At 44.4% G+C, this 21,552-nt stretch overlaps 1 protein-coding gene across 5 annotated transcripts in view; it reads left to right on the top strand.

The window, feature by feature from the left end:
- The window catches only part of BCL11B (BAF chromatin remodeling complex subunit BCL11B), a 92,486-nt gene that overhangs the window by 9,068 nt on the left and 61,866 nt on the right, over positions 1-21,552 (top strand). For 3 of the 5 annotated variants that reach the window (XM_039712884.1, XM_039712887.1, XM_039712885.1), the window contains exon 2: positions 5,221-5,586. In XM_039712884.1, coding sequence (XP_039568818.1) covers positions 5,221-5,586 — 366 coding nt within the window. Of the gene's footprint in view, positions 1-5,217; positions 5,587-21,552 lie in introns of all 5 variants that reach the window. The other 2 variants (XM_039712883.1, XM_039712886.1) reach the window with 1 other exon arrangement.

A 21,552-nucleotide genomic window follows, 5' to 3' on the forward strand; every position in this document is an offset into this window, starting at 1 on the left:
CTGCGGCCGCACCGGGGCCCCGCTCGCACGGCACGGAGGGGCACAGCCTCGCCCGCCGCCGCTCCCGCTGCCTTTGTGCACTTTGCACACGCCGGAGAGTCGCTGGGAAAGCGAGGGGATCACAGCGTGACCCGCTGTGTTTTCGGGGATTCTCCACCAAGTTGTCTCTTTTGGCAAACTCAGCCTCGGACTGACATTTGGGAAAAAATTAAATACCACAAACAATTGCTTTGCTGTCTTCAGAAAAATTAAAAATTGGTGTCAGATAAGCGGTGCCTGGTACCGCTGAGTGTGATGCTGGTGCAGTATGTAGGCGTAATCTCAACTCTGCACCTTGTGGCTGCGGGGAGCTGCTGGGATGCTCTGGAAGCAGGTTATTGATAAACTTCGACGGCAAAGAGCCGCGTTGCCCGCTTTGAGCAGCGTTAGTCTTTGTGCAGCAAGGATCCTGACACCGATCTCGGTGATAACCCAGCCAGAGAGCGTGTGATTCGAGCTACTTTCCGCTAAGCATGTTGATGTTACAGTAAATGTGACATGTGGGTGTTGATTGAAGGGACATAATTTTCAGGCCTGCTTTGGGCCAACACCCTCAAGAGCAAATCAGTCCTTTGTGCTTGCTCCCCAACTAGGCTGAGCTCTCTGTGCTGTGCCTTCAAGACAGCAGTGACTGTCAGGAGAACAGTGCACTTGACGTGCTGCAGCACATTTCTAGGCTGTATCCTGTACCTGGCTACCAGGAACTGCGTCCCCATGGTGGACTCTGGGCTCCCCCAGCTTGTCCAGAGAAGGGTGGCCAGGCTATCCTGTGCCTTGTCCCCCAGGTGGGCACAAGGTGGGCAGTGGCTGTGGCAGGGTGCTGGGGCAGGCAGGGCACCCAGCAGCACCTCTGCAGCGAAGGCACTGGCAGCGCTCGCCTTCACCACCCCGTTATTGATTTGTACAGAAAACAGCCATGGGGGGGAAGTTTCACATTCAACAATTTGGCCCAACACCAAAACATTCCCTCTGCCCCCTTGCCTCATTTTGATACTGTAGAGCAAGAAAAATAAGGAAGAGAATAGGTTGGCAAGTTCTAGATCCTTTCTTACCCTGGTTCTGCAGACCAAAAAAAAGACAAGAAAATAAATGATTGCTGCCTGGACCCAGCCTCACCCAAACTCTGTGAACAAGCATCCAGGGTTCTGTCCTTTAAAGCCTTGGAAACGACTTTTAGCAAAACAGCCGTTTCCACTATTAGTGGGTAAAATTTTGAGACAATTGACAGGCAGAAAGTAGTTAGCATTTGTGTTCACTTTAATACTGGGCATGAGCATTGTTTGCATGGGGCACATATGCTCTAATGATGTCACCATGCTGGAGTAGGAGTGCTGGTGGCTTTGTGAGAGTGCCTTTATGGAATTAAGGAGTTTGTCCACTGCATTTTGGTAGACAGCCAGAGACCTTGGAGATGCTGCTTAGAGTCCAGTCAGCAAGTGTAATGCTTTTTTTGAGTAAAGCAAATGATTTCGATTGTCTGGTTGCTTTAATTTCACTGAGCCATCATATAACAACTGTGTCACTCATGTCCCTAAAGACTGTCCATCGCCAACTCACTGTGCTCCCTAGGCAGACAATGCCAAGGCAATCCTCTGTGCAGGAATCTCTGGATGTAGAGAAAATAGTGGGCACACCTTAACACGCCTGAAAAATCAGGGCACGAGTCCTTGCTGGAAATAGCTCATTTGGGTTTTTTTTACTTTTCCCGTGTAAGCGACATGAGATGTTTTCCCTCCTCCTATTTTGCGTGGCCTAATTTCTTCTTCTTAAAAATATAAATTAATTTAAAATAAATACTTGTGAAGAAACACCCTCCTACCTCCAAACCCATCTACCAACAACAGCAATAAAACCACAGAGTTAAATTCAAATAATGTGAAGCGACTCATTTTAAACCCACAGACACAAGCAGAGTCAGAACTTTAGATTGAGACTGGCCTAAATTGCCCCACTGGTATTAAAGGGCTCCTTAAACAGCCTAAGATCTTGGCTGTTGTATTAACCAGGCATGACCCAATGCGTTATGGGCTGGACTTGCAGGCTTTTTTCTCTTTCCCTTTGTGGGTTTTAAATCTCTCCTGTAATGTTACTTGAATGTAGGTTTTTAATGGCTTAATTGAGTTGTCAATAGGAAGCCTTTTCTTTCTTGTGTTTTTTTTTTATTCTGAGTAAAAAAAATAAATGCAAATTGACATGGATAAAATGCATTTGAAGATCTATTCAGTATTTTGTTTTTCATTCTTTTATGTCTGTTTTCCATGTTGTGAATAAGGGGATGTAATATAGCTTTTGCATTGTTGGGTGAATAGCTGGTCTCATGATTGATGATTTATTAAGCTCAAATCAGAAATAGAGTTGAGTAAAAAAAAAAATCTTTTGATAGTTTGAAACCCAATTACTACTGATCACGAGGGCTCGGCGTACCAAGAAAACGAAAAGCTGATTTTTGGTGATGTGACGACTGCCAAAATATGAAGGAATACCAGATGTTATTTTAAAAAAGTGCCATTGCAGAGTCCTTGGAAAGAGAAAGTGAGCGAGTGTAAGCGAATAGGCATATGTGGATTTAACTAATATTCAAATGAAGCGTAGAACTGAAAAGAAAGAATTCGTAACAGTTTAGCTGTTCAAATCTCCTTCATGTTTGCACCGACGCCTGGTCAGGACCCTTATCAATTGCAGCAATTTTGCTACATTTTCTGAAGAGCACAATCTAAATCACAGGAAAAAAAAATCCTCACATCAAAAAGATAATAAAGTTGAGATCCGTGCTTTTCTTTATATTTGTTACATATATGTAAATGCCAAAATTCAGCCTTTGTAATTTAAGACACAGACTTTAATCAAAAGGCTTAACAGGAATGTTAGTGAAACTAGTAACAAGCATTTTTCCTCCGTGCCATCTTTTATTCTTATGACCCTTGGTTCAGTTCTTGTTTTTGTGTTGTCTTTTCCAGCTCTTTGTCCCATCTCCCACTTGTGTATCTTCATGCCTGTGTGTGCCTTTCTGTACAGTTTTTTTAAATATTTTGACACACTCTTCCCCCTTAATAGGAATTCTGGCTACAAATTGCGTGCACGTTTCTAAAAGACCCTTTTCACAGTCCTTTTCTTTTGGCTCTAAAATGATGTATATGTAATTGGTAATTAAAGGTGCAAGCTCTCTTCAATATAAACAATATTGCTCAATGTTAGATCATTAAAGGGAACTGCAGCACTAAATAATTACCTTTTGCATCGTGACACACTGTTCGCAGGTATCCGCTCCCTTCCCAGCAGTGCCTTTTCAGCACAGGGTTACAGTCACATTTTCACTAAGGCAAGGAGACATCTTTTCATGATATAAATTGGTGAATTAATTGCTTAGTATTGTCTTCAAACTCCTTTTAAACCTAGATTAAGAGGAAAACGGTAATTAATGATTTTCAGAATGAGTGAGTTGGGAAGCATGAGCCTTCTCGTGCCCACCGCTGGCTCCAGCAGGATGGTCCATGCCTGGGCACTGCTCCGGGGTCCCTGTCCTTTTCTGCCGTCGCTGTCGCTGCTGCTGCCGCTCTCTGCTCTGCTGCTAGAGAGCTCTGGTGCAACTTGCAGTACAGCTGGTAGATATGCTGATCAGTTATTTATTCTGGAAGGCAAAAATGGGAGTGATTATTTTTCTAAACTACCTTTTTTCGAGGCTTAACTATTTTTGTTGCCAGGCAATGCATTTCACCTTCTACCTCTTGCCCCTTTTCTATGTGTTTCTTTTTTTTTTTTAATTTTTTTTTAAATTTTTTTTCCCAATTGCTGTAGAGTGGGACAAAAATCCTTTTGTTTTCAGAGTGGAGAAGAGTCCAGGTCTGAATTATAATATCTGTCTATCACAGTTTTACTTTGAGATATTTGTGTTACTTACTTTTCCCAGTAAGTAACATGAGGAAAACTAATAGAGGAAAAATCCATGAGGAAACTAATAGAGAACATTTTTCCTCCTATTCCTTTAATCCTGATTAGATTAGAGGTCTCAGTCACTGATTTACATACTGTTAGTTCCTCTGTTTTGTTCACCCCAAATCCTATAGTCCTTGCAGAGGAAAACCAGCCTTAGGCAAAAGTCAGTGGAAATTTTGCCTGAGTAAAGTCCAAGGTTTGTATGATTTGGCAGTTACATGGCAGAACAAGAGAAAACAAACAAAAAACCATGCTTTGCCCCAGAAATAGATTGTGATCCACAATTATTTTATAGTGTAAAAATTATCTTCTAAGTACTGATTTAAAACATACTGAGTTTTATTAATTGTGACATGAGAAGTTACATATTTCCTAGAAACTGATTCAAGTCACCCAGAAATTCTTTCCCAGTCTTTGGGGGTAAAGGTAGGAAATTCAACACGTCTGTGGACAAGATTTAAACAAAAAAACTTTTATTAGCCTATGTAGCAATGGCAGGGTTTTTGGCATTGGAAAAATAGAGTGGAATATTTCAGGCTCAGCCAATATTCCAGTATGTTAAATAAGTGCCTCATTCCCTTTCCCACTGTGCACACTTTTGAAACCTTAACTGCTCATGAGACCATACCCTGGTTGTTTTAGTCTTGCAAGTAGTTTTTTGTAATTTCTGCTAATGGGTGGTCATTTAATCTTGCCGGTAACTCTGTAATGGGACAAGGTGGTACTAATTTTGTATGGCACGGGGAGCCCGCTCCTACTAGTTTGGTGCATAAAAGCTTTCCCCCTCTCCCTGAAAAAAGAAGGAAAGACTTGGGTGCATAAGCTTCGCTGGATGGGGCCTTGGCCAGATGGCTGGGAGACGCGAAGGGAATGAGAAGGTGGGATAAAAAGAGAGGAACTATTTCAGAATGTGACTCGGGGCTCGAACGCTTGCAAAATGGCTCTTTGCTGATATCCTTGCAGCGCTGGCAGCAGTGGGAAGGAGCTGTCAAGAAAGCTATGCCAGGTCAGCCTTTCCATTTTGTTTCAGGCAGGCTTGGTTGCAAAATATATTGAAATCATTCTGGGAGAGCGGAAAAGCTGAAAAATAAAAGAAAGATCTAATCAGGCTTGGCTCCTTTGAGGGGGGTGAGGGGAGGCTGGGCCTCTGGTGATGCATCCTTCAGAGTCTGTGAACACTCAAAGCAATCTCTTTCTCTTTTCCCCTCGTCCCTTTCCTCCCTCTTTCTCCTTGTCCATGCAAAGCAGAGGCTGACCATGTGGAACCGGCACTGGCCGACGAGGACGAGAGCCTGGCAATAGCAGACCCAGGCGGCATCAGCATCGCCGCAGGCGGGACAGACCCCGACTTGTTAACCTGCGGACAGTGTCAGATGAACTTCCCGCTGGGAGACATCTTGGTTTTTATAGAGCACAAGAGAAAACAGTGCAATGGCACTGGTGGTGTCTGCTATGAAAAGAGCATGGATAAGAGCAGCCCTCCCCCCTCCTCACGCGCCGAGCTCAGGAAAGTGTCAGAGCCAGTGGAAATCGGGATCCAAGTCACACCCGATGAAGAAGACCGTCTTCTCACGCCTACAAAAGGAATTTGCCCCAAGCAGGAGAACATTGCAGGTACAGCACGTTTTACACTCAATCAACTTGCCTAGGTAATCTTTTAACTAGAGTCCTCTAGAAAGTGCCATGAAGCAGGCTTCAGCAACACGTCTTTATAGGAGCCATCCATCTGGAGGATCCTCACGGCTCTGCAAGGCTGTCCATTCCCTGTTTAATTCTTTGTAGCTGTCTGTGCAGGGCCAACTGCTGGAGAAAGGGGCCTTTCAGGCAGCTGGGAGGGCTAAGGGGCAGTCTGTACATCTGGGAAAAAGAGAAAGTTTGGGTCAGAAAACATTTCAGGAGCATCCTTAAGCAAATAGCAGTGGCAGAATATGGATAGGGGACTTTGGTGAGGTTCCCAGTTCAGTCTTGTTCCAGATACCCTTTGTCTCATGCAGATTCACTGGGAAGGGTTGCATCCTGACACTAGGAAAAGTCCTCTTCCCACTGACTGGTAGTAGGGGAAGAAGATTTTTTTGAGTGCTAAAGCAGGGTTTCATGAAGTCCTTCATTTTTCATTCCCTAGAGTAGATGTCAGCTTCCTGGCCTGCACTGCAGCCTGTGTTGCCTGTTCTGGGTCTCCTTAGATGGCTTAGGTTGGGTGGGTAACACCCCCACTCTCATGCGCACCCCAAAGAGTTCTTCTGAATAAGGATACAAGACCATAGGCTGGCCTGGGTGAGCAAATTGCAGGCATTTCTTTTTCTAAAACTCTCACATGTGGTGAAGTTAACGCTCATTCAGTGGACCTCCCCTGCTCAGACGTGGGCAGGCAGGTGATGATTATCCACCTAGGTGAGGTGGTATGCAGTGGTTCCTGCAGAGTGCCTGGCATGGGGTTGCTTCCATCAAGCAGGGTGTTTTTCCCCTCTGCAGTGGTGAAAGGATGACTCTCCTCCCTGCTAGTGAGTGGGGGTTTTATGTTACACAGCAGGATCTCCCCTCAAACGGGCCTTTTTTGTTCAAACCAACTGCATCCCATACAGAAGACCAGTGACAATCTGCCTTTGCTGCCAGTATCCTGATTTATCTAGGAATTGTCCTATGGGATTAGATCTGACAGTCCAGGATCCTGCCTGTGGTAGAGATGTTCCCATGAGGGGATCCCCAGCAGACAGGTGAGAGGCTCCTGTCTTTACAACTGAAGCTTAAGAGATTTCTGGCTTTAGTGTTGGAGATGTCTGAGCAAGTCCCCAGCACCTCTGACAGGCTTGGGCATCACATCAGTGAGGGTGTGGGCTTTAAAATACTGTGGGTTTCAGACCTCCTGTCTTTTAGGACAGGGCATACAATGCCCATTGACTACACTGTCTTCTTCTAGGACTATTTTTTTGGGGTGCAGCCACCACCTGACATGGGGCAGCTGTTAGCTCTGGGAGCACTAGCTGTGGAAGGCCAGTGCTGTAGCGTTGGAAGCAAACCTACCGTAAGACCTGACCCCGTCTTTTCCTCATCCCTTTTCAGCTTTCCTCATCCTTTTGCAGTCATGAATACATTTCTTGGTAGAGATGACTACATTGTGGTGTAGCAGATTTGAGGGCTAGATTTCCTTTCCATTTGGTAGGAGCAGAAGGGAAGTATTCAGGACCTTCCCTAGTCTGCTGAAGGCTGCCTGAGTGCTGCTGAGCACTCCCAAAAGCTGTTGATCTCTGTGCAAGCTGATGGCACTCAGCCCCTTGCAGAGGGTGTGCAGTGCTTGGTAAGGCTGGTTTAGGAAAGCCCTGCTGTAGCTGCAGTCCAGAGCTCATCTCTTACTAATCTCTGCCCAAGTTCAGTCCACAGTACCTCAATGGTTCTCCCAGAACAGAGGGGGCTGTCCCATCCCAGGCTTCTAGGGGTCAGCAACAACATAACCAAAGCTTTTGCCATGCAGAAAATCTGCTGGGGTAGGAGGTCGTGAAGGAGATGTTCACATGTGGAAAAGGCATAAAAAAAATTAAAAGCTAATCTGGAGCACCTAATCTCTTTCAGACTAAACTGAATATCAAATGAAAAATATGTAGGAAAGATTTTGAATTGAGAAAAATAAAAGGGTTTATCATTTGATTGGCATTTTCTCAGCAGTGCATGGAGATAGGGACATCCACTAAACAGTGCTGTAATAATACTTTCTCAATTAGGAGCCCAGCTCTGAGATAAAAAGGTGCAGTGTCCTTCCATATTTTTTTTTAATAGCAGCGGATAGTTTTCAATAGTAGGATAAAAGCCTCACATTACAGCCATGGAGGGTAGCCATGAAAAACCCACAGAAGTCATTCACTGGAAAGGCTTTAGTGGGATATACCAAACCCCTTATTTATATTTCAATAGAAAGGCTTTCTGCATTAGCCAAGAAAATCAGAATCTGCATTTAACATTAAAGGTATTTCCCAGTGAGCGGCTGTAGAGCATTGTTGTTAGATTTGTTAAAAAAAGAGACTAAATACGATTTCATAAAAGGGAAACTTAATCTCTAAGGCAGCTTTCTCCTACCCTGCCACCCCCTCCCTTTATTTTTTTATTTTTTTTCTAATAATGCAACAGCCTACAGTATTTTTACTTTATATGTGACGAAAGATATTCTTAGCCTTTCTGTACTGCGACAGGAAGAATGAATTTCTTTATTCCACCAAGAAATATGTAAAATAATCCCTTAGAAGTATGGGGAGATATGTTTGTTCAAAGCATTTAAAATGTTATTTTAATCAAAGGCACAAAACACTCTACATGCTGTGTCAGCTAAAGGAGACCATTACATTTTAACAGCAAATCATGTTCTTTTTCCCCCTCCTAGCCAGCCCCCCCCTTTGAAACTAACTTTTTTTTTATTAAATAAAAAGGCAAAAAAGATTAAAGAATAAAAAAAAAACTTCAGTGGCTCAAATGTATAAAGTAATTTAATATGGTGGAAGCATTAATTATTTTAGCTTAATTGAATTCTGAGGACTGCAGTAGTTGCATTTTTGTAGACAAGCTCTGTTTATTATTTCTTTGTGTAGATTAACAGTAAAGGAAACATAGATAACTTTCAGTTATTTATTGTAAAATAAATGTGTCAATTCATGTGTAAAGCAAGCTGTTCAAAGATAATTGAGTCTTTATATTTGAAGAGGGAAACCAGAAATCACCCACTCGCCACTCTGGCTCCCTGAAATATGCTGCCACCACTGCTGTCCTCGAAGAGGTTTCAGCTCCTCTCCTTGATCCTGTGTTATTTTTGCAGACCTTCTTATTTGGTCAGAATGATTTGTAAAGCCTTCTGTGGTGTGACAAAGCCACCAGACCTTACAGCTTCCCATGGCTGAATGCTCTGAGGGTATGTCAAGTGCTGAGCTTGGCTCTGCCCCATGTACCTCTCGTAGCTCTGGGTGTGAGGATATTGGGATGCAGAAACCACGCTGAGTATTCATCCTGGCACAGGGTGCTCCTGAGGCCTTTCTTCCTCTCTTTTTTTTACTTTCTGGGTAGTTCTTCTTGCCCCAGCCACTGAATGCCTCTTGACCACACAACAGACCTTGTGCTGCTTTGAGGGACACGTTGAGGCAGAGCTTAGGAGCCCACGAGAATTTTTATGTATGCAACACAAATCTCTGACAGACATTTCTATATTCCAGTGGAAACAAAGGCAACTTTGTCTCTGCAATCAGCTTTTAAAGATCTTCTGATAATGAAATCTGTCATCTTTCCGTGACTGGTAACTTGCAAATCCAAGTTTTGGAGGTGTTTTCATTTAGTTACCACTGTCCGTAAGATGTGTGGTAGCATGTCAGCTGGCACTGGGAGGACGTGACTTGCTTGGGAGCAGTCTGCCCTGTAAAGGTTTTTTTTTCTGTTTTGCAAATTGGCTGACCTGTTTGAAAATCAGTTCTGCCTCTTGTACAGAGGGTGTGATAGTATCGAAGAGATGTACCAGATTGTTGCACAGCAAAACATAACCAGGCCAATGAGTTGGCAAGCAGTTATCGGTCACTGCTTCTTTTATTTCACTGCTGGCAGGTATTTTGGAAAAAAAATAGACCACTGTTGTATTTTATACCTCTTTTTATCTTTCATATTTATCAGATCTTGGGCATAACCAGGTGACCTGTCCTGGCTGAAGAATGACCTGGGAAGGTGCTCCCACTGTCGTTTCACAGATGGTATCTCATCTCTTCCCCATGGCCCTGTGGTCTGTTTGTTAGAAGGATTCTCTGAAACTACCCAAGTCAAAAAAAAAGTACCAGTCAGCTTGATTTTAATGCCGAGTGGTTTCATAGAACCCCACCAAAGAGGAGGGAGCCACTGTGGAGCAGGCACCACTTGGACCAGAACTTCTCCAGAATCACTGGCAGGCCTGCACCTTCAGGCCAGCAGACCTTCACAAACACATAACTGCAGCAGCAGAAGAGGTTCACTAAGATGATGAGCTAATTTTTGCAAAAGTAGTGCTAGGAAAGAGGAGGGGGTTGATTGGAATTCCTCATTCATCCTGTCCCAGCAACCAGTGCTGGGCTCCATACATTGTACTAGATGTACATCATGAAAAAAGGCTCCCTGTCAGAGGCAGGATTTAACTGCAACCCCTGCTCCATGAATGTTCATTTCAGGCTTTTGAATGGTAAAACTGCCAGTGAGAGAAACTAAATAACTCGCATGTGCTGGAAGCCAGAGATAAACACCGCTGCAGGTTGCCATGAAATGGGCTATTTGATATATTTAGAATTGTTATTTTTCTCCAAATTAAGATTAGTTAAATCCATGTGTGTTGTGTGAGTGACTGTTAACTCAATGGCATGGATTATCCTTTTTTCAAATCTTGACAGCTAATTATTATTGCTGCCTACCCTGAGACATTCTCTTACAATGTACCATTATGGACCCGTGCACCCATATTTAACTGCAGGACTCAGACAGCCATCGTGATGCTTTCACACATGTGGGGAGGGAAAGGAGAGCTGAAACAACCCAAGGACTGCCATGGTGACATCAGGCAGGTTGGGAAGAGCTGTCCTGAAGCTGAGCTGGCACGGGGCTTGGTGGCTATCCCCTTCCCAAGGCTGTCATGGCACCAGGTCTGCTACCAGAACCTCTCTGGGGTAATGAGTCTTGCAGGAGTGGCTTTTAAAAGCGAGGCAAGGAGAAAACAGTATGCGAAGAAAAAGAGGCTTCTAGAAGTGCGTGGTGGCAGTGCTTGAGAAACTCAGCTGCAATCTTTTTCATGAGGCTTTTCCAGGCTTGTTTCTTCCCTTGAATCTGCTAGGGTACTCCTGAGTGCAGAGGAGTTACCTGGTCACCTCCTCCTACTCCTTTGCTGCTTCAGCAGGTATTTAGCAACACGTTTTGCTAATTGGTGTTGCTGAACAGAAAGGGGAGGACACATGACACAAGAAAGGTGTCAACTGACAGTGCCCTGAGAGTGGGTTAATGAGCAAGCTTCCAGCCCCTGGGACCTTGTTGAGGTCCTTGCTAGGGGTGTGGAGAGAAAAACAAGCAGGGTGATCTCACCCAGGGCCCTGCTTGCACCTGCTTGGGTGGGGGTGGAGGGCATGCTTGGGGAGCTTGGCTCTCCTCTGGGGACAAGGCACCCTCAGCCCACAGGAGCAGCCTGCAGTGGCAGCTGCCCTCCCCTGGTTTGCTGAGGCTTCACGCTTAAACAAGGGCTGCTGAAATGTTGGTGGCTTAAAGTTTTAAGGCTGCTGGAGGAGGTCAGCACGGGGCTCTGCAAGGAACATGGCTGTGCCCCTGTGGGAGATGCTAGGAGAGGGCAGTGTGGAGGGTGCCTGTCAGCAGCACCCCCAGGGCTGCAGCCGCGGCTCCAGTGTCTCTCACCAAGGCGGCAGCACGGACCCTGCTAACCCCAGCAAGAGTTAAAGGTGAGAAACCTGCCAGTTACAAAACCCTTCCTTCCCCTTGCCTGAACCGCACCACACCCTGGGGCCCCACTCCAGCACCCTCTGCTCAGACCCAGCCCGAGGCCACCAACCACCCTCTCCCTGCTGCCACCTCAGCTTGTCCCAGTTTTGTCCTGCCCAGGGTCTGGCCCTGCCGGGCACCAAGGGTTTCCCGGCCTCTGCCAGTAAAGAGTGAAATTAATCACACTGAGTTTTAAAAGCAGATTAAAAAAAATACTGAGCATATTATGCCCTTGATTCTCCCTGCTGATCTTAGCTTTTTGTTTTGTTCTTCTCACCATCCCGTTTTTCAAAGTTGTCTTCTGTGCCCTGTATGTGGTTAGCAGGATTCCGCCAAGGAGTGGTGGGGGTCCAGTTTACCCTGCTGTGCCCCTGTTTCACCTGGGATAATTCCCCTAAAACCAGCAGGACCCTGCTGGATTGATTGGGTGGCACGAGTGAGGACCTGCCCCTGAGTGCATGGTGTGCCGTACTGAGAAACAGGAGCTTGCTGCTGTTATTTTTTCCCCTCTCTAATCTCTCCTAGTCATAGTCATCTTCAGTTTTATGAGTGACAATGCTGGGTAAAACCTTTTCGACAGAAGTGCCATTTTGCAGGCTGATGAGAGGGGATTTAAGAAGGTCATTCAGTACACGCAGCTGGTCTTCTTGCTCTGGGGTGAATGCATGCAAGGAGTCACTCTTTAGGAGCAAAACTTGCTTGTTTGTACCACGTTGGCGCTGCTGTTAGCCTCTTTTAATTCAGTGGAAGAACTCTGGACTTACTCAGAGTTAGAACCCACTAAAAATGTCACCCAACAAAGTTGCTTTTTTGCCTTTATTTAAATCCTTTTGTGAAATTACTTGGGTCTTGTGTCCAGAAACCGTATGCATATCTGGTTATTATTAACCATGGAAAGATTGGTAGATTTTCATAGGCGACACTAATGGCGAATGGTGAAAAGGCACTGTTCAGCCAGCCATTACTCATTTTTCTTGACAACATTGTGAGCAACTTTTAAGAGCAAAGTAAAAGTAGTGCCCAACCAGCTTGTGGACTGTTTTGGCATTTGTGTGGATGCAACAAATAGCAATATGCTTGTGCTTGTTGGAGTGTTGACTACAAGAAAAAATTTATATGTGTTTGCAGGGGAATTTTGGATTGGGATGTAGCTAAAGGAAAGCCGGGTGTGCGGAAGTACTATAAAAGAGAAAAGCTGTCTCCAACTATGTTCTTCTCCAATAGTGGATAAATACTTAAAGGCACAGAAGTGGTTCCTTGCTTGAGTAGGAAAGAAGTATTGCTATAGCATGGGGTTGCCTCCCTTCATGTGTTTTCCATGGATTGTTTTTCTTTCTCAGTCAGTGTTTGAACTGTGCTGCCTATACACACAGTGACCAAATCAGCTGTGACATAAAGGTTGAACCTTTCTAGGTTTTTTCTGAGATTGGAACATTTTTCTATCATAACTGGAGAAAAAAACCCCAACCCTGTGAAGTAATCATACTTTTTGTGCAAGAAAGGCTTGGATTTCTATGTCATGTCACATAACTTCAAAGGGCATAGATTTGGGGCTGACTTTCAGCACTGGCTTCAGTGGCCGAGTGGGAAGATGGGAGCCTGCAGGGTAAGAAATAGAGGAGAGAGGCCAGGTATAGAAATAAAACCATGTTTCTCAGCAGAAAATCCTAAAAGCCAGGAGAAACTGGGTAACTCTTGTCTTGGGAGACACGTGTGCTCTCTCCAATGAGAACATCCTTTTCTGCATGGTTTCTTTTCCCCATTCCCTCCCACCCTCCAAATGGTAATTGGTGGGCTGTGCAGTAGAAATGTTATAAAAAAAAAAAAAGAAGAAAAACTGGGTGGGTGGGGTATCTAGGGATTTGGTGTCTAAGCTCAGGAGTTAAGCCGGAAATCCCAGAGATGTAATGAAAACAAAACGGACTTTTCACTCGCGCTGTGGCATTCTGGCAGTGAGAACGCTTTCGTGAGCCAATGTTTTCATTGTAGGTTTTCTCGAGAGAAGTAGTGGAAATGAATCGTTAACCCCTTAACAGGAATGAATGTGGTTGCTGCAGTGAGGAGAGGAGAGCTGTCTTGGCTCCTAGTTGCTGTGTTGCAGAGCTCGGGGGTGTGTGTATGTTTGTGTGTAGTGGGGAAGGTGGGGTAGATACTGCTTGTAAGGAGTTTAATAATGTTAATGGCAGATGTGAAGTGGTTACTTAGTGGTTGTTGTTTTTTTCTCTTTGCATGTATGCCTTTGCAGAAAGATTCAAGTGTGATCAGCACAAACCACTGTTAAGCCCAACAGCTCTTAAACTCTCTCCTTCTTCTGGCATTTGGTAGCATATTTCTCGAGCAAGAAAAGGGGGACACTGCTCACTGGTCCCTCGGCAGAGTCATAAAAACTGCAGATGCGAAAGACCTACCAAGTAGCAGATCCCAGTTTTCTTGGAAAGTGGAAGTACAGGATGTGTGTCTGTAGCAGGCACGCTACGTATATAGCTTTAAATGTCCAGCAGTCTTGGATGGTGTGCAGCCTCACAGGAGTCAGCCTCTTCTTTAAATTAAGGGAGTTTGGAGAGGAAGAGAGCTGGGAGTGATTAATCTAATTTACCTTAACAGCCACTTTTGGTGACAAGATCTTGTATCCTTGTCCTCCATGTTGTGATTAGGCTGCATCTTATTTCACTATTTATTTCGTGTTTTGATCACTGCTGGCACTTACCCTATTTCTCTCTCCATTCTCTCGTTAGGGTAATTTATCTGCATGTATTCTTGCAAGCGGTACAGAGCATCAGCCCCTCTGCTCTAGCTAAAGAACATCTCATCTACTTTTTAGCATCTTGGAAGAGCAATTAAAATCATTACAGACCCTCTTCCAGCTGCCCTAGACCCTCCAGTCCAGCCCTTGCATGCAGGTTGTGGGACTCTCAGTGCTGTGCAGACTTTGGATGTAATTGCATAGCTGCTGCAAAGGGCTGTGTCTCTGCAGCTGACCTTGCTCAGCGCATCTGGCCTCTGAATAGATGTTTGCCTTCTTTCTTCCCACTCTGACAGCTCCCCCCCTCTGCACTCCAGCCCCTCACTCTGCTCCAGCCTGCTCCTTTTCTCTCATGCTGGGAAAGCACGGCGGCAGCAAGGTATTTGTGGCTGAAACTGCCTTGGCAGTGAGGAGAGCTTGAGGAAGGCATCAGTTCTCCTGTACACTTCTGTTTGGAGAGGGGAAAAATAAGAAAGGATGCTGTTGAATAAATGATGGTTCTACATGTTTTTTATACCACACTGCTTTTGTAATGGTCATTTAAACAAGGTGGAGTGGTGGGGGAGGAGAGAACAAGATGAGACTGCAGACAAGGATTAAACAGCTCTCTTCCTCTTTTAAGACATTTATTATTTTCAGAGTCAAACCTGTAGTCAGCTAATGTAATTGTAAAAGTCTCCTTTGAATTATTGCCGAGGTGCTCTGAAGTCTTCTATTAGAGCTGATGTACTTGTGTGCAGACAAAATCCAGATTTGAACTTAGCACCTACTTGTTTTATTTTCCTTATTAAACCAACTTCTGGTTCATTTTTTCCTTTCAAGACCCACTTTTTGTTTCCCGTTTTCTAGACTACCCTATTACTAGCTCATAAAAAGAGTTAGAAACTGAAGGGAAGTTTCCTGAGCAAGAAGGAATTTTTTTTCTTCTGGTTTTTTTTTTCTTCCCCCTATGCCTTGGCCTGGAGCCAACCTGTCTTTCAACAAGTAGAGAGCCATTCCAAGTTGAAATTTATAGAGCAGAGTCCAGGTTCAAGGGCTGAAGCCCGCCAACAGCTCCAGTCTCTTTGTTACTGATTAATTCTGCAAGCAGTTCAGCTGGTTTGCTCACTTCTGCCCGCTCTTCACAGCACCGCAGCGCTTCCGAGCCGCCTGCGCTGCTTCGCCCTCCCCTGCTTTTCAGCAGGGCTTTATCCCCTCATTGTATAGCATCCCCCCAAATGTATTTAACCCCGTGCAGTTCAAGCTGCAGTGAGTTGACTTTTTTGGCAAAAATTACAAAACATCCTTTCCCTCTTTCCTCCATTTTTTTTTTTCTTTTTTTTTTTTTTTTCTTTTTTTCCCTGAGAGCTGATTTTAAATGTCTGGAGCTTCCCATTTCACTTCAGCTCATATTAATGATTGCTTCTTGGCATCAGTTGGAACCCAAGTTCCCAGGTTTTAATTAGTTTACTCAAATGCACACAGTGGAGCAAAATAGTTTCTTTCAGCTTTACCTGCAAAGGATGTTTCCTGTCTCAGAGAGGGGGTTTTCCTCACAGAGGGATTTGAAAGGCAGAAGTTTTCAAGTGGTCTCAATGTGAGGCCCCACAAGAGCAAGTGTGGGAGGTGAGGGGGAGAAAGAGCAGAAAGAGAAAAAAAGAGAGAGAAAAAAACCAAACAAAAAACTAAACCAAAATAGATTTTGGGAAAGTACCTTGAAATGAGGATGGTCCCAATCCTGCAACAAATTGGATGTCGAAGCACAACCTTATTGACGTCAATGGGGGTTTTGCCATTGGCTTGGGCGCAGGCCGGATTCCATCCTTAGCTGCACCGAGCTGTAGGTGCGCCAACAGCCCTCTGCAGTCAGCGGGATTACTGATGTGCAGAAAGTTAAGCATGTCTGTAAGCGTTGGCAGGATTAAGATCTGTGCTGGTATTTTCAGACCAAGTGAAATGCATGTGGGAGTTTTTTAAAGAAGAAAGTGCATGGGAGTTTTAAAAAAGGGAGAATATAGCCGAGCCTGCCATTTTTAAGTGCCTTGGGGAAAAACCTGGGTTGCTATTAAAAATATCGGAGGACTAATGTGTTACTAATTGTGACACAATTAACTTCTTTAAAGTATTTGATTGTGACTCCCAAGAAAATAAAAAGATGGAGATGAACAGCTAGAAATTCAGGCCTGTGTTTCAGTTAAAACATTTCTTTTCTATTAACTAGAAATAAAAGCAAGCCTAGAGGTTCATGTTACCATGCATCTTGGTTACTTTGTTCCTAGAAGTCTACTTTTTAGTGGGTTATTTAAAGAATTAAAAAAACAACAACACGGAAAAGAAGCTAAAACCCAGTAGCTGTCTGAGACCCCTGTATGTGGCTTTACCACACAGCTCTTAAATTCTTGTTTAAACATTTCTCAAGAGCTATTTCTTGGGAAGTAAAAATGTGTGCTGTTTGTCTCTAGCAGATTAAAAGTTTACCTTTAATGTGACAGCTTCTTAAATCTAGTGTCGGAAACATGCCTCTATTTTATGGTATTATGAAACAGGTCTGGAGCAGAAACAACACATTCAAGTAAGAGAGAAAGAGATAGAATTTGTGGGTTTCTTTCTTTAATAGTTTATAACCAGAAACCTTTTCTCTGTCTGTCTCTGAAACTTTTGTTCATACAAGTGGCCAGCACATGTAAACCACACTTTGAAATTTAACAGTTAACCTTAAAAAAATATTAAGTTCAGCAAAATGGCTTCTTATTTTTTCTTTCTTTTTTTTTTTGTAATCTACAGACAGCTCTTTGTAATGATCTGGCAGAGGAATTTAAAGTTGGTTAGTTTTTTTTTCTCCAAAACATTTGTAATTTTAGGAGTAGAAAACTGAAGCACACCCGAGCTCTGAGAAGGCTCTTTCACATCTGCCTCAGCCTGTGTGCTGATTCCCTGGGGTCCCATTTATAACAATCTAACAAGATAGAATCTGCCTTTGAGTATCAGTAAATATGGCTAAAGATCACAAAACTGTACTCATAATTGTTCAAGACTAAAAGGCAGAATATAGTGTTAGATTAATGTTTATGGTACAGGGTCTTTTTGCAAGAAGGAAGTTAAAACATTAAGCCCCCCAAGCTCCCTGGAAAACCCCTAAACCCCCACTCCAGCTCCCACACTCTGCTGAAGGATGTTATCCTCATTGTGCCAAGTTCATCATTTAAGATGATACATGCTATTTTTGATTTGGAAGCTGATTGAGAATTCCTGGTTGCGTCTGATTCTGATGGGATTCACAAGACGGTTTTCTGTTAGCAGTGCTAGTACAGGAGCAAAAGACATTTTTACTGACCACCAGAAGCACCCATCCCTTCAGGAGGCCTTTGAGAATGCATTGTCTTGGACTGGCCTCAGCCTTGCCATGTCTGCTCTGCGGGTAAGGAAAAGCACCCACAATCCTCAATTCACTCCATCTGACAGTCAACATTCATTAGAAATAATTCAGCAAGGGGAGGTCAAGGGTGCAGTGGTGGTTGGAGTCCCCTAGCAAAAGCACCTGCTTGTTTTGGAAGGACTGACGAGCTGGATTGATGAAGTTTGTGGGCTGGGGCTTTGAGGCTGCTTGGGCTAGGGTTTTTTCCAGGCAGCCAGCAGCTTGTAACAGGCGTTACTCAGGTGGGGCAATTCACTGGTTGTCCTCACTCCCTCTGCAGGAAGCTTGGGAATAGCTATTGTCTTCACTTTTGGGAGGCTTCCCTGCTATCTGGAAAGGTTTGCTTCTTTGAGAGCTAGTAAGTGGAGAAGACAATACAGATGGATCTGTTTCTCGTTCATCAGTTCTTTTAGGATGCTTGTTTAAACGTGTTTGCTTTGCTTTTCAAATGGTAGATGTCAGTGTTTCAAGTATCACTGCTAACAAAAAATTAATTTAAAAACAGATCTTTGAAAATGTCCAGGCCAGGACATTGTTAAAATTCTGGTCTAGAAATGGCTCTGAAAATGTACAAAGAGATGACGTGGGGAAGAGTCAGGGCTGGTCCCTCTCAGAGGCTCCTGCCAGAGCGGGTCCTGGAAGGAGCCAGTGGTGGGGCTGGGTGCTGGCCAGGGTGCCTAGGGAATGTGCTGAGAGAGTGGTTGTGACTTTTGCAGTGAAAACCCCATGATTTGGGGAATAGGGTAAGGGTACAGAAAGAAAACCTGGAAGGGCAGATGTGTGTATATGGACCTTGTTTCTCACTGAGGAGGCTCTTGAGGGTGAGACAGTAACTGGGGTGTGCAGAGATCTGTGATAGCAGCAATACCCCCACCATGCCATGAGGGAACCCTGGCACTTCCAGAATCATGCTGAAATACTTCTGCTTCCCACCCTCCTGTCCCTATGCTTCTTCCAGCCCTGGCTGTGTGCTGACAGTGCAGAGCAGAGCCTAAACCCTGTCCCCCTTAACCCTTCTGTAGGACAGGTTGGTGTGGTTTGATGGCTGAAGCACAGGGGACCATCAGCCTTTTTTCCCACCCTGCAGCCCCAGCTTTGTTCCTGAGAGGGGAACAAGTCCAGGAATTTTTAGTGCTAGTTGCTGTTGGTTTTAACTCTCCCATGTCTTTGCCAGCACCAGCTTTGAGACGCCCACAGGAGATATGCACTCTCATTTCCCAGGAGGCAGAAAAGATTCTGAATGGGTTTATTTTCCAAAGTGCCCAAGCTGCAGGGACTTGGGGCAGCCTGCAGTGCTCAGCACCCTTCTGGATGAGGCCACAGGTACTAATGTCCAAAATTCCAGTGGGGAGCAGGGAAGGGCAGCAGAACTGTGGCTGGGAGAGCTGCCCTCTGGTTCACAGCCCTAACCATTTGTGTGTGCATGGATATTTTTGCATAGCCCTAATCCCTTTGAGCCTCTGTGCTGTTAGCATGCTACCCCCCCCAAACTTCTTGGCAAAGATTAAATAAAAATGAAATCACAGGCCAGGCACCGGGGAGGGCAGTGGTGTCTCCCATCCCCTCTTGCAGCCTGCACTCACTGGTGAGGATGGATGGAGGATGGGAGGCTCCATGCCACTTTCTGGAGCCTCAGCAGCATTGCCACTGTGGGCACAGTGCCAGGAGATGGCCCCTCCCTTATAAATGAAGGATCTAAGAAAATTTACTTGTGAACATGTGATAGGGCCTTTCCCTGTGTGGGCAGGCATGAACCCCAGAGCTGGGTGGCTCAGGTGAGACCTCGTCTGAGTTTGGCTGGGTTGGGACACAGCTTGTGCCTGCACCTCCACTCTGGGTGTTGGTTCCAACTGGAGCTGGCACTCCTCTGTTCTGTATCCCTGCAACTGGGTGCTGAGGAAGAGGAGGAGGCAGGGGGGCAGCTGGGGGTGGGGAGGGGAAAAGATAAAAGATCTGTGACAAAATCATGCGACACCCACGTAAATATTGTTTGTATGAATTGGGTCCTTCATCTTTTGTTAGCAGCAGCTTGTTAATTAACAGCAGATTAGTGCTGCTTTCTTCTGACACATGAATATATTTTGGGCTAGGAAATACTTGTACTCCATAAAACTGTGTGACTGAACAATTCAGAAAGTACCAGCGGAGCGCCGTAATGGATTCCCTTTTCATCCCCTCCCCCCTTCCTCCTCCTCCTCCTCCTGCTCTAAATGCAAGCAGATTTCTGCAGTCTAGTGCAGAAGAGACATGTTAAACACAGCTAAATAAATCATGTTTACTCTTGGCGTTCTTGGTAGTGAAAAATCTGTTGGCTGTTTTTACTTCCTTATTTCTCAGCATTTGCTTCCTACCTGTTTTTGAGCCTGTGCCCAGAAATAGTAGTTTTGTCAAACGAGTGGATTATGCCAACCAGCAGTTCCCTCTGCCAAGGAAGCTGCTGGATCGCAAAACCCGGTGACTTCTTTCTTGGAGTGACACTAAGATTCCCACTCTTCCTCCCCCCCACTCCCCATTAGAATATATAATAAAAGTATTAAAATCTGGAGAAGGAAAAAATCTAACCAGATCCTGGCAGTTAAGAGCCCAGATTAAGGAAAGTTGAACTTCTGTTCCAGAAGCCCTTCTTTAAGCTGTTTGTGAAGGTGAAAGTGCTGGAGGTAGTAATAATAGGAACCAGACATTTTCCCTTTTCTATTATAATTCCAAGTCCCATTCCCCCCCCATAAATGGGAGTGGGTTTTCTTTCAAAGTTTTTCTGGTTTTTTTTAGGTTTTTTTTTTTTCCTTCTCTCTACAGAGAGCTTTACAGCTGGGAAGGAGAAGTAACTAAGCCTTTATTTAACAAAATTGGCTCTGCTGTTGCAGGCAAAGGGTGAACTCTGGTTTTTGGTCTGAATTCTGCTCCTGACCCTGCATTCTTGGATGACCCTATAACCTCCTGCTTGAGTGAGGGGTTGAGCTTCCTTTGCAAGATGGGGTAAATGCAAATGTGACAAAGCAATGCACAGTGCAGGTATATATCTATATCTATATCTATCTACCTGTATAAAACAAATATATTATATAGTGTGGCACATTTGCTGTTGTCAACAGAGCTGTGTAGAGTGGAGGGGAGTGTAGCCCAAAAGATAAATAAGTCAATTTTCACAGAATCCTGGGTGTTAAGTGTTCTTTGACCCCAGGTGGCAACTTTTGAGCCTTTCTCATGGCCATTATCCCAGATGTCAGTGATCCCAGATGTGACTGTAACATGGATTATGAGCCTGGTGGACTCTCCCTGTTTAGTTTTAAAATTAGAAAAAAGATCCTTTTTCCCATCAGAGCTTTGCATGTATTTACTCTTTGATCACATTGGAAGGGCCTTATCCTGTCTCCAGAGAAGCTTTAGTTCTGCTTTCAGTGGTAACAGGGATCTGGCCCGTGCTGAATATTAGCATTTTAATGGCTTACTTAAAACCCTATTGCTGGTACACTCACAGGGCTCCCGGCACGAGGAGAGTCCAGCTCTGGGGTTTTGCAAAGCGATGTTGCAGGCTGCAATGTCTGCTGAAAGAGAGGAGCAGGGATGGCCCATTTGTCATAGATTATTAGTATTGTCAATAATAACATGTCTACAGAAGCCAAATTAATTCCTTCTCCCACTTAGTACTAAGTCCAAGAAATGCCAGATCAGTTTCAGAACAGGGAAAAAAATAAACAGAATCAAAGTTTGTATGTTATGATCCCTCTGAATTTCTGATGGGAATACTCTGTGATAGAAATGATATTTCCATAGAGGCAGTGGCTGCCAGTTTGCTTAATTACATTAAATAGTGGTATAAACCTCTGCAGAACATAAACCTCTGTTACAGCCAGTCATTAGAATATTGAATCATAAGGAATAATGATACCAGTGCTAACGGGTTACAACAATCTTTATTATATTAGCGATTGAAGTGTTATTTAAAAAATAAGGTTTGTTGTAGCGGTTTAGGTGT

This window comes from Passer montanus, unplaced genomic scaffold (assembly GCF_014805655.1).
Source record: "Passer montanus isolate IOZ18808 unplaced genomic scaffold, ASM1480565v1 scaffold27, whole genome shotgun sequence".
NCBI classification, from domain to species: Eukaryota; Metazoa; Chordata; class Aves; order Passeriformes; family Passeridae; genus Passer; species Passer montanus.